This window comes from Harpia harpyja, chromosome 17 (assembly GCF_026419915.1).
Source record: "Harpia harpyja isolate bHarHar1 chromosome 17, bHarHar1 primary haplotype, whole genome shotgun sequence".
Taxonomy (NCBI): Eukaryota; Metazoa; Chordata; class Aves; order Accipitriformes; family Accipitridae; genus Harpia; species Harpia harpyja.
In genome coordinates this window covers 3,179,527-3,193,071 of record NC_068956.1, presented here as the reverse complement: position 1 = coordinate 3,193,071, position 13,545 = coordinate 3,179,527, and the positions used below count along the sequence as shown (strand labels likewise).

At 37.1% G+C, this 13,545-nt stretch overlaps 2 protein-coding genes across 13 annotated transcripts in view; both read right to left on the bottom strand.

Moving 5' to 3' along the window:
- TSKU (tsukushi, small leucine rich proteoglycan) overlaps window positions 1–13,545 on the bottom strand; it is a 314,781-nt gene that overhangs the window by 280,491 nt on the left and 20,745 nt on the right. The window lies entirely within an intron of this gene.
- The window catches only part of EMSY (EMSY transcriptional repressor, BRCA2 interacting), a 40,573-nt gene that overhangs the window by 11,878 nt on the left and 15,150 nt on the right, over window positions 1–13,545 (bottom strand). For 11 of the 12 annotated variants that reach the window (XM_052812417.1, XM_052812414.1, XM_052812420.1 and 8 more), the window contains 6 exons: window positions 10,660–10,936; window positions 8,369–8,662; window positions 6,143–6,292; window positions 4,456–4,629; window positions 2,027–2,163; window positions 298–471 (listed from right to left, as the gene is read on the bottom strand). In XM_052812417.1, coding sequence (XP_052668377.1) covers window positions 298–471; window positions 2,027–2,163; window positions 4,456–4,629; window positions 6,143–6,292; window positions 8,369–8,662; window positions 10,660–10,936 — 1,206 coding nt within the window. The remainder of the gene's footprint in view (window positions 1–297; window positions 472–2,026; window positions 2,164–4,455; window positions 4,630–6,142; window positions 6,293–8,368; window positions 8,663–10,659; window positions 10,937–13,545) is intronic. The other variant, XM_052812421.1, reaches the window with a different exon arrangement.

Sequence of the window (13,545 nt, the reverse complement as noted above, 5' to 3'; positions counted from 1 at the left end):
ATCTAGCCATTAGCTGTAAGACTTATATAGGCGTCTAGAGCCATGACCAGACAGTTTCAGCTATGTAAAAGACTTAGTAAATCCTTTTGGCTTGCTCTAGGCCACCAGAAACACCTAACAAATGCAAACACTGCGCTCAAGAAATCAGAACCAAGACCACCTCATTACACCCCTAAGTCTCCTTCCCCGTAGACATACATTAATCCTGCAACAAATGAGGCAACACAGTGAAAAATTATTTACTTCCCATTAAAATTTAGGGGTACATTTCAAGACAGAAATGGGTCCTCACTGTACCTGCGTTTTCCCTTGCTGACCATAAACAATTTTAGTTGGGATGATTTTGGTGGCTGGCTGGACCGTGGACCCTATTCCTTTTGGCTGCGTAACAATCATTTTTGTGATGGGTCTTGTGGCAGTGATGATAGCAGGTTTTGCTCCTGCTGGCACTGCCTGAATCGTTTTCTCCCCCTGTAGAGAAGTCAAAGTTTACAGGTTAGCTTAGTGAAATTCTTCAGAGACACCCACTTCTCTAAAAAAAATACACAGTTATAGATGAGTGCGTATACCATGAAATCAACCTGCTGCTGCTGCAACTAGACTTATATGATACAAAAAACATTCGAAGACCAAGAACAAAAAACCCTATGACTTCGAATGGAAAAGCTACCAAAATCCCCTTTTCTATTACTTTACCTTTTGAGCAACTCTAAAGGGGTGAATAAAAAGGAGTAACTAAAAGACACTGACAAGTTTTTTAAAGTTGCTTCAAAGAATTCACATAAGTTGGAACTTTCCCCAAATCCTTTGCAAATATTTTTTAAAACCTCATGTCTATTAACACTAACTTTCGCAAGACATCTACAAAACTTGAATTGAGATTCTAAAAAGAAATTATTTAAATACAGACCTTTGTATTATCCTCATGACCAAGACATTAATTATGTATGGACTTTTTTTTTCTTTTTTAAACTAAAAATTTGCTTAAAAAAATGCAGATTCACAGCTATTTCACAGGAAACATTTGACTTTGGAATAGTGCTGACATATGACTAGACTCCTGATAGCTTAAGAAGGGCAAAGACATTGAGCATGCTTTTTTTTAGCTCTGCACAGTAACAAACCAGATGAACCAGATGGCAAACATTAGTTGCCAGTTTTCCCAGTACCAATTCCCATCAAGTAGCTGGAAATCCCAAGAACCATACTTCTTTCAGAAATATCATCACATTCTGGTGGTTTCTACTGTGTAACATCACGAGATTTCCACTTCTGTGAAAATACAGCTGTAAGTTTTGTAAACTAGGAAAGTTCAAAATCTTAAAAAAAAAAAAATTCCTAAAACATTTCAAAAACCCCCTCCCTACTCAGCTCTGCTACTCAGGTAGACTTTTAAAGATTACATGATTCATGCATTAAATCTCACAGTTCTATCTAGAAACATAAAGCATGTTCATCATTTTTATTTACTAGCACTTACAGGTAAACCCAGTTGAAGATGAAACCTTGATTTTGTTCTTACTACATATCAGGTTATCCAAAACATAATTCAACACTATACAATACTCAGGTACAGGATGTTAGTGTTACATGCCACGTAAATTGAAAGGTGGTACCCTTACTGTGAAGGGACAGTTTATTTCTGCTCTTTACATCCCAAAAGATAAAACGGTTGGACATGCAAGTTTATAACACAGGACCGTGGTTCTCACTAGAGCACAAATAAGGTAAGATTATAGTAATTTTCTTCTACTTAATCCCTTCAGGATTACAAAATCATTACCCATGGAAAAAAGGCAAGCTCAAAAATTTTTATTTTCCTTTAACTCTGAGAACATTTCCAGCTTGTTTTAAGCATCTTTCATACGCTGCAAAACATGCTTGCTTTTCAAACATCCCTGACATGAAGGCATGCTGTATCTGTTAAGGAGCTCATGCACAGTTTCCTTTTAATAGGGACTTTAGCAGAATGAATGCAGCAGCCACCACACAGCCTGTCACTTGGCTATCGATTTGAGACTCTTACCCCAGCATTCAACAGCGTTGTGACAACATTTTTGCCTGGAAGCCCTTGAATTGTAGTTCCTTTTCCAGTAGTCTTTTGCACAACAATCACATTGGGTTTGGATGTCATTGGAATTGTAGTGATTTTGGTTGTAGTTCCTAAATTTTTGTGGGAAAAGAAATAAGGTGCAGTTTATCACATGCACATTTCCTTCCACTGTAGAAGTTGGTGACCTATATAGGAATCATTATATTTAAATCTGACAGCACAACAAAAAAAAAAGGGCAGCATCTGGAATGGCAATTTACACCACCCAACTCAACATACAAAGATTAGACACCCACTTTACAAACCTTTCACCTACGGTAAAAATAGGCATGCCCAGGACAGAGTAATTTATTCTATATTAGGACAGTCAGCCCCTTCTCACAAATTACAGAGCAGACTAATACAGCTTTCTCAGGCTAACATGTCTAACTTTTCAAAGGCTAAAATTAGGGGGGGATAAAGACACCACTAATACTCAACTCAAGGTCCTATTTGCACAGACAAATATTCTTCTACAGATAACTTCTGTAGAAGAATCTACGTACCAAGAACGTATCTCCAGTCAAGAGAAATACCAGCTCTTTCTGGCATTGAACTGTTGTAATACAAGTGACGAGTAGTGTATTGAAAGAAGGAAGGAAAAAAGAAAAATATGCTATTGTTTTACAATCAGTTCTTAAAAGTTGAGAAGTGTGGGTTGTTTGGGCTTTTTTTGAAGGGCTGTGTTGGCTATTTCTGTTCCTCTCCCGGTATTTAATTAGTTCCATTCCCTGTATCAGGTTTTTATTCACCTGCAGTGACAGGTAATTCTGGTCAGCCCTCTGCAGTCTACAAGAGTACGTATACTGATATGTAAGTCATCAGTGTTATCAGACTGCCATTTCAATATCTACTCAGACAGCTTTTTATCAACACCTTCCACTTTCTCCTTGAAGAAAGTCCCACTCAGTCACAGCAGAGCTACAAACCCAAGGATTCCCCTTACTAACTTCTACCTATTAGGCATGCCTGTAGATACTTCACTATGTATTTGATTAATAATTCTACTAATTCTGGGAAAGGGAAGACATGCTGAAACAAGATCAGGAATTACTTAACTCTGGTGACTTCAGAGGCATCTAACGACAGCTCCCTTAGCAAAAAAAAACAAACAAAAAAAAGCCCAAACCAACCCCCTAAAAAACCCAACCCCCCAAAAAAACACCACAAACCAACAACAACAAAAAAAGCAGGCATCCTTTCCAAACTTGTGCTGTTTCAGGACAATCATTATTATCCTTATCAGGACCAGCCAAGGGTTTCCCTGCATTAGCTAGTGCTCAGGAGAATACTACTTGCGTTTGTGTATAAACTCAGTAGTAGATCTAGAAATCTTCTTAACAACTCATCATACCCATAACAGGCTAAAAAAGTTACTTGTTCCCAAAAAAGCTACTGTATCAGCCCTAAATACCATTTTGTGGAATTCAGGATCTGAAAAACTGAGGTACCTCTTACCAGACTGTACCCCAGAGTGGGTTTACAGGATAGATTGTGCAGCACCTTCCAGTGACAGGAGCTGGCTGGTGCCATGTCACGTCTTTGCTAAGCACCAGCAATGGGACCTCTGAGTAATGTAAAGATATTACTAGACAATTTAAAGATATTACTAGACAGGATAAACAGACCTAGCAGATCTTGCTGTACATGTGCACCTAGCTAGGAAGTGCAGCAGACCTTCTCTGCATTAGCACTGTTTAAGTCCAAAACAGATACTAAGAAATTGTCACTGGTGTGAGTGTGCTTGGTCCTGGTCCTAGAGAGACCCTATGTTTAGAGGTTATACAGGCAGAGAGCACCAAGGCTGGTCAGCAGACTAACAAAGATAAGCAGCAGGGTCTGCATGAGGCTAAGAGGAAAAACTTAAGAACATGCAGTAAGGGAAAGACAGGCTGACACTGATAAAAGAACAGGATAAGGTGGAGACTGCACAGCTGAATTTAACATACGCAGTTCATTTTCATTCTGGTTCTTTGGATGTGCAGTGGAATAGAAAAGGGCAGCATCCTGATTATAAAATGTTTTAAATTGGAGCCAATACAGTTTTCCGATCTTTCTGCCCTCTAACAGAGGCCAATATAGTAGTTCTCCTCCCCCACATTTCTCTTTTCCTCCCAGGCATCCCTCACATTAGATGTTTCCTTCTTAAACACAAGAACTACTGCAATCCTTAAGAACACCACCTCCATAACTTCTACCCGTTACTTCATCCTCAGCTATTTTTCTTCTGAATTAACAACTTCTCCAATAAAGGTCCTCATAATTATTTGAGCATGTAACCCACAGAAAAGCCCTGAACAATTACAGCAAGTCTAAAGTTACTTTTGAAATAAGTCTTAATACCAAAGTACTCATATGCCTACCAGAAACAATATTACTGCTGATAATCTTCCCTCCCAGCGTAGCCAGTGATTTTGGTACTACGGTAATGATGCTACCGCTTGTAGTTTTCACATAAGTAGCAGCCCCTGGAGTTCCAGCCATCCGAGCCCCTATAGAGGGGCTAACCGTTGGCCGTGTATATGTTGCTTGAGTTCCTGTTTTAAAGAAAGAACAAGAAAGTTCACTGTTAGAACATGATCCTCTACTAGTATTTGTGGAAAAATAAGCTAGTTTAGGAAAAAAGCATTAGATTTTATTCAAAGAGACCCCACACCACAATTTTTACCACCCTTTACAATTCTCCTAGTACTTTTTAAACCCAGACAGCAATATTCAAGTATATATCAACTTTAAATTGATGTAAGAGTCTTCTGAACTATTTTACCAAATATTCCATGACTGCCATATTTTAACTGATGTCCTTGTATCTAAGATTGTAATTTTCGATAGGTGTTTAGATTCTGCCTGTATGGTTGCCACTTGCTCCCTCAGATGCCCAAGAGTTAGGCATCTGATGACACTACCAGAACTGATCCCTTCCTCTCCTGAAAGACACCTATACTCTCACTTCTCCTATATGACAAATTGTTTATAAAGAACACCACGAATGACTGGTCTAAATATCACTCTAAGAGAAAAAAATATAATTTATAATGAAAATGCGATTTTACAGATTTAGCATTTAGCAGTACAAAAGAAACCTCCCGACAAGGTATAAATGCTGGTTTTTTAGACCTACTCCTTCTCAGAATGGAAAAAAGAACTGAGTCCACAAAAGAAACTTGCTCAAAATAATAATGAGTCAACAGCTACACAAACATTGTAATTCCATTCTGCTTGTACTGCTGCACTAGTGCACTACAGACCTTAACTGGTAAAGATCACAGAGCAAAACAGTTTGTTACAAGAAGAAAGCCGTGTGTTCAAATCCAAGAGAGCACAATACAGGTTTTACCAATTAAATGAACTGCAAAACTGCTAGTTTGTTTTTTTTTAAAAATGTACTTAAGAACATTTTTATGAAGTACTCCCAACCCATGCTAAAAATTCAGGAAGTCAGTTAATTATAGAGTTTTCTGAAAACTAGAATAAAGTTGCCTTTCAAGTTTTCCTCATACAAGTTTACAATCTGAGCAGTCTGCATTATTTCTGATCTTTAACCAGTAAGAAAACACAAATACAACTAGATCCCCAGAAAAACACTGGGAGTTTAAAATTCCATTTACTGGCTTTTTTATAAATTCACTGCAGGACTATGAGCAAGTCACCTGTCTTTTAAAGTCCATAGATGTAAAATAGGAATGATGCTGACCTATCTGCTTGAGGTACCTAAAAAGTTAAATTAATGTAAATTGTCTAATATAAGGTGCTACAAAAGTGCAAAGTATCAGTGCAAGTTGCAAGAATATTTCCTTTAAAATGTACCCAGTGGGGAAGGAATGATCATATTTTTGTGTACCAATTCAAAAAGACCATAAGAGGAATAAAAGAGCACTCAGTGCAAAAATCCTAATCTAGAATAAGTATCAACAGGACTGTGAATGTGCTGTTCTGCTCACTGTTCACAAGGGAGAAGTGCTTTTTTTTTTTTTTTATCCTAATAAACCACATTTGATCACCTGTATGTCTGGGTTTACCCTCCCTTCCCTTCTCAGAGCCATAACTTACCAGTGGGAGTAGTGACCAGTTTAGTTGTCATGATAGTCCCATTACTGCTAACCACCATAATAGGTGAATTGCTACTGCTGGGCAAGGTCGCTGTAACTGGTTTGGGAAGGATTTTACTGGGCTGCACCTGTTGAGTGATTATTTTAACACCTAGGAAAGGAGAAAGGTCACTGTTAAAATACAGGCACAAAAAGTTACTTTCTGAAATGCTTTCTCAGACCAAGCCCTAGTGGGCAAGTAGCCTCACAAGGCTTCTATTCTGAGCCCATGTATTCTTGATCCTGAAAAATATTCGTTTTTTTCTTTGGTTTGTTTTTTTTGCTTGGGTTTTTTTGTTTGTTTGTTTTGCAAATAACAAGACAGTCATCATCTTTGCCTTTCATGTGCCTGTTTCAGTTCCTAGCTACTCCCACTGAGGCATGGGATTCCATTCCATCATTGATTTGTATAGTGATTTTTAACCTTTTCTGGTCCATGATTCAAAAAGTAGAACATTTCCCAGGAACCAACAGGTTACAACCAATACTGAATTGGTTCATATACAATGAACCATCTAAAAGTGAAACAGCTCTTCATCAATTTAGTCTGTAAATTCTAATGTGTCTTAATTAGCCTAGTCGAATTTCATCCCTCTGAATAAATTAAAAAAAGCTTTCTGCACAAAGAGCATTAGTGGGTGTAGGGAAGCAACTGTGACACTGGCTAGGGAAGGTTGCTTTAAGTAAACTACTCTCTCTCCTCTTGATTTACTGGTTATCTTGAAGCCACAAACAAATTGGGCTGAAACAAGCTCTGAGCCGAATCAGCAAGAACAAAGGATGAGGACACCTTAGTATAGCAAGGATTCTGCTCCCTCTCTCTCAGTTGTGTAGTGGAATGGGACTTCTGCAAGCTTCACTTCTCAGTTGCAAATCAGGAGATTCATGTCATCTGTTCAAAAGTATATCCAGGACACTTGCATCTTATGTTCTGTTCCATGACAAGGTAAGTGCATTGCATTGTGTAGGTCAAATGCCATGAAACACCCAGCCTGAATTAATCCCATCTAAATGTAGGCACTTACATTTGTACACAAATATTTCTAGGTGAACAATTTTGTCCACTCGGGATGTGAAACATCCTCTGGAGATGTCGTCTTCTTTCTACTTTGACTATAAAAGCCATACAGAGCAAGTAAGCTCCAAACTTAGAGAACGAAGTTAGGAAAGAGAAATTGAAGCCTTTGCATCATCCAGACACAAAACCAGATAAAAAGCAAAGTCTCTTTGAAAATTGATTCACATCTTCCAGAAAGAATAGGTATCAGATGGTATTTCCAAAGAAATTTCAACTAAAAAGCACACTGAGCCTAAACCCATGGTAGAAGGCAAGGAATGAAGCTCTTATTGATCAAATACTGTTCAATGACCGGAGGATGGAGGCCTCTTATCTGTCTTCATTAGTAATTTTTTCTTAGGCAATGGTCCTATAATCCAAAACGAAGTTTATCAACGGACAGGAGTAGAGCTGTTTATTTTTTAATTCTATGGACTATTTTAATTCTTTTATCTAAATAGTATGAATTTAAAATAATAATTTTACTGACATGATTAATATGAAACATGGACATAAAAATACTTTGCACTTTTATAGCACTTCTTCGTTTAGAATTAGATAACTTTGCAAGCAGTACTTCTTACTGCATCTTATGGAGATAAGGACTATATTCTACAACAGAGTAAAGCCAAGATAGAAAGATTACATGACTTGCCCAAAGTCAACTGAATGAGTCAGTGTTCCAAAAAGAACTGAGTCCAACTTCCAGTCTCAGATCTAATTGTATTTGTTTTGACAAGTACCTCAAAATTAGGTTTTGATTTCTGGACCCAAGAAAAGAATTAAAACATGGATTAACTTCTTTTTGCAGTTGATACAGTTGAACAGCTCTTGGATCTTCAGAAAACTGGTGTCTTCCAGGTTGCCAATCACGTTACATTTGAAGATATTTACATACCTTTCAATCTCTAAAGATAAAACATTTACTCCTAAAGCATGGTCTGTAATACCTGAACCAAACAAGAAGAGTGACAGAACCAAATTCTTCAATTAATTTTAGCTGAAAACATGAAGACATCCTTCACTATCTACTTATAGCCAGGTTTAATGCCAAATCCTGTACTCAAGTAATTACGCCTTGTGGTTAGACCTTACCAATCAGCAATATGACCCAAGATTAACTCCAACTACCTGATTCCTGTTTGATCTGAATGGTGGGCTTGATGCCAGGTGGCAACTGAGATTGCTGTGGCTGCTGTTGAGCTACAGAAGACTGCACCAGCTGTTGTTGCTGCTGCTGCTGCTGTTGCTGCTGCTGCTGTTGTTGCTGCTGCGGCTGGGCCTGTTGTATTTGGTGCAGCTGCTGTTTAGGGGACTGCTGATGCTGTTTGGGAAACTGTGCTAAGATCTGAGTTGGGTTCCCAACCAAACCTTTTGGGGAAGGTAGTCTCGTAGAAGCAACTTTAATTGCCGATGTAGACACACCTGTGAAAGAGTAAATGGTTTAAAGTTGAACAGTACAACACAAAAGAAAAATATTACAATTTCTAAAATAATTTTACATTTAAACCACTTTTACTACTGAAAAATGCATAGATATACATGAGGGAAAAAAGCTCCCACAGAGCAGAAGTGCTCTGTTCAAAGGCAAAGGACCTTATACAGATTTTCTATGTGGCAGAAGAACAGCAGCTAATGGAAAGACCACAACCCCGGTCCACTTTCTGTACCTCTTGTAGTACAAATAATTTACAAATATTTTCAAAGTCTGATCTTTAAGCTGCAAGAAAGCAAAATATTTATAGTGAAAATCATGACTACAAAAAAAGTTAGGGGTATGAGAATGACAAATATCAAACCCATCAACATTAGGACAGAGTATCAGTGAGCGCAACGTTATTTTAAAAGAATGAATCAAGTAATGGTATGTAATTTAGAAAACTGTGGAACACACTTTTTTTTTTGTGCTGATAGATTAGGTGATCTTACAAGTAAAAGTGATTAAAATAAGTTTGCAGTAAGATGGAAAGTTCCCAAATAAATCTTAAGTACTTATTTCTGCCATACCCTTACATAGTTGTCACAGCATTTCCAGTGAAATTTGGCTTCATCTGTAATTCTAAACTGCATATCCATAAGCACCATGCAAACAAACAGAAAGTCCATGTCTTTATGAAGGCAGTTTTTAACCAAGTCCCAGTTGTAGTGGAAAATAGAAAGAAAATCTCCTCTCTTATTTCTCTACATTTACAGATGGCAGTGATAATGATAGAAATCATAACAAACTACAAGTCTGGCAAACTAAATAAGCAATGCTTTTCTCACTGCATCATCTAAGATGGTTTCTCTGTTTTCTTGGTCAGCTGTTTGCATTCATTAATTTAACTTTCTTCACATTTGGCGTGATTATCAGTTTATGTCACAAAACATTTCACCAGCATCTTCTGCAATGACAGTTACAGCCTTGAAAAAAAACTATTAGAGATATTCCACCTAACGTATTTTAGAATTATAGCCTCTTCCATGATCAAACCCAACTAGAAGCCTACAGTTCAAACAATATGAAATTCTGCTGTAAGCCCTTGTGCTCTGTGTATTACTAGCTTCAGGATCTGATTAATAGAAGCAATATGGAAGGCAAAATACCTCCTCAGCCTTGATTTGGTTGCCCAACTTTTTGTGGAATGGAACAAGAATGGAAAATATGGACCAGGAAAAATTGCAATGTGACATTTGTCATTGTCAGGCAGAGTATTTTGCAAGTGCTGGTCACTGAGGCCCTTTCATTCATCCACAGCTTCCCTTCCAAATGTTAGCTAGTGGCCATGGAGCTGAAACAGTCAAGCTAGCACACATAATTGGAATTAGAAATCAGAAACCTAGGAATTTTAATCCAGGCCCACTCAGGTCTTAATTTTTATGGACTTGAAAGCTGACATGCTGATAAAATACACAGATAAAAAGGTGTAAACACTTCTCTACCTTTCAGAATTGTCAGCAAGATTAGTTACCACAAGAAATATTCTAAAGACTGGGCATGTCAAGCACAGATTGTATTTACTTGATGTTAACTTTGCATGTTTCTGTAAATCAGGCTTTAAGAGAAGCAATCACCTTCAAATATTGGAAACATCTGTTTTCCATGCATCAGATAAGAGTTCTTAAAGCCAGCCATTTTGAGGCTATAGTGTTTTAATGCTGCAAGTAGAATCTTTTCAAAATAAAAAAAAGCTATGCCGCACCATCTCACCACATTCTCTTTAAAAAGAGGATCTGCACATTAATTGTTGAAGTAAAGAGGGAAAGAGTTCAACAAGAACTTTTGTGGAATATCTTGGATTAGTTTCATCAGTAGATTTCTTCCACGTCTCCTGTGCTTTATTCATCATATGTAAACACAAAGTGCATCTCCCCTATGTTATTCTCAAAACAAAGTCCAATTCATCAGTGAAAGAGCTTTTATAAATATGTTATTGCCATACCTTGTGCTACTGTTGACATAACCACTGACGGTGTTGATGATACTACAGCAGTCACAGCAATAGTATTTGCAGTACAGGAGGGAGTAGAACAGCTACTGCTGCTGCTGCTGCTACTGACCAAAGAGGACTGAGAAGCAGTTATAACCACTGGTTGCTTTTGAGTAGTTGAGGCAATGACTGATGTTGGGACAAGTTTCGTAACTGCTGCATAGTTGTGGGACTTTGAAAGGATGTTGGGTACAAAAGTTGAGCTTGGAGAGGTGGTTACTATTATCACCTGAAAGAAGAAAAAGAACAACAAGAAATTCATTTGTTCTTTGCATTTATTTAAAAGCACAATATTTCAGTAATATATCTGCCTATGTGTATTTAGTTTTAGGGATACATGTTTATTAAGACCATTTAAGAGTGTCATAATTACATTTGCTGGCAACAAAAAAATTCTATTAGTTTGAAGAAGTGGTGATAAACATTTCCTTAAAATTAGAAGGGGGTTTTTTTGAGGAAAACAACTACTATCTAATTAAAGTAGAATTTTCTCATGTCTGAAGGCAAACAGACAGGAATGAACTGTTTGGCTTTATTTAACTGGGCCAGGAAGTCTGAAGCCCATTTGAAACGGAACTGAACGGATTTCCAGCAAGTTTTAAACACTATTCTCCCAAACCTTGCATGTACATCAAGAAAGGGCAATGAGAGAACAGATGATTTTTTTTTTCCTCTTTAACAATTAACAAGCAGTTGCCAAGTCAGTAATAGGAAATATTTTTGATCCACAAGGCTGTAAACAATCAATATTTCACAGTGAAAAAAACTGGTTTAGCTTTGAAACAATTTCTGCTTTAATTAGTGCTCTCAGTAACAAGAAATTCTCTCTTATCTGTCTGAAAACCATTTGTCTAAAGACAATAAACATTACCCCTAGTGCGAGTTACAATTACAACGCCATGAATCTGATCTGACATAGAAAAACATAGACTTCATTAGAACATTGGAAGAGGTCTGTTCTTATGCAACTGACCTAGAAAACTAAGCATTTCTTCAGTATTGAGTATGGGACTGTTTACGTAGAGAGATTCCTTTTATTCTGCTTATATGTATCTCCTTACACACAGTTAAAATAGAAACACACAGCACAGAAATACAACGTATTTTCAGTTTACCATGCAAGAATATTGGGTTTTAATAATGCAACTGTCCCAATAAAAATTTAATTTACTAAAACCTTTAAAAGTAAAACTTATTAATGAATTGATGTAACAAAAGCAGATAGAAAAAAAAAGGTACAGAAGGAGCAAAGAAAACCTGGGTCAGCTCAAACTAAAAGTCTTACACTACTACCCAGGGAATACTGAAACCTTGCCTGATAGAGAAAAGAAATAGTATGATAATGGCACCAGAAATAGACTTAAGTGACAGATCAAGCAGTAGGAGATTAAGAGTTTATAATTTGTTTGGGTTTTTTTAAAAAAAAAAAAAATAAAAAAGGAGATAACTATATGGATGGAATAAAAGCAGCAAATTTCACCACCATGGCTGCCTCTGCCTCTCCTTGTGCCCCAGTTTTATGGTCCCTGCTACTTAGCTAAGCCTTTAATATCTTGATCTGAGGAAAACCAAAACCTCACTACCTCCACGAGCTACAGCAGGTTGACCATAACTGACTAATGCCTGAAGAACAAGGTTTCCGCATCTGCTGCTCTACCACTTTAATGCATTCTCCAGGGAGAATGTTTTCTCTGCATCACTCTTATTTTTGCCTTCTGCCTAAACTTGATTTAATCAAAACACCCTTCTGAAATTGCTCTTAGGCTACAACCATGCAGACAAGTTGAACACGACACAGCTTGATTCTGGTACAACGCTTGCAGGTGAAAAGATCCTACAATATGCCTCTGGAGTTTTAACCCGTTTCTTAAATAGTCAGTTAACACTAGAAATACTTCCTAAGTGTTTGAATTTTAGGGCCAGCTCCATTCCACCTAAGATAACTAATTTAGGAATACAGTCAAAGAACAACTTGCAGTTAAAAAAGGCTGATTATTCACATTAAACTTCCTGTATAATCCGTAGTGCAACAGTGCAAGTTCAGCATCTCAACTAAGTATGTAAGATGAATCTGAGCATAATCACAACTCCCGAAGACCGCTGTTCTTCATTCAAAGACAGAGTTAAAACCATCAGTCCAAGATTATCACTTAAGAACACTTTATTTAATCATGCAAGGATAAAAAGTTTGTAAAGCATTATAGTTCAACAATGATGGCTGTCCTGTGACTAAGCAGGTTTGGGTCTCTATTCTATTTCTTCTTTCAAAATTAACACAGCAGAACAAAGTTTAGTGATCTTCATATATGAAGTATATCCGAAAAACAGATTTTTCAGGTAAAAATTTAAAAGTATAAAGCTCAAATCACAACAATTATATTTTTGAGATACTATTTTCTCACATGTCAAAATGATCAAAGTAACCTCATCATGGGTACCAAAACTGCATCACATCAGTTACAGCAGAAAGACTGCATGATTTAAAAAAAAAAAAAAAAGGCAAGTTGCTTTTTGTTGTTGTTGTTGATTTTAATTGTTATGGTAAAAACTAATTCCTAACATACACTGAAATTAGTCCTGTCAGCTCTATTTTGAGAGGCATCAAAACCTAGTCCCTGAAGAAATAAAGGCATTAACTGCCAGAAGCTTCACTAGCTAGATTCCTTCTGTGTCCTAGACAGAGGACTTCATTATAAGAGAATCCAGAAATTGGAGCTGTGACATTATTAGTTGTTACGACAAATCTTCCTCCAACCTACTAAAATGTCAAAACAATTCAGAAAGCTGGCATGCAGAAACGAAGAATTTCGTTCATATCCAACAACTTCACTCCTATTC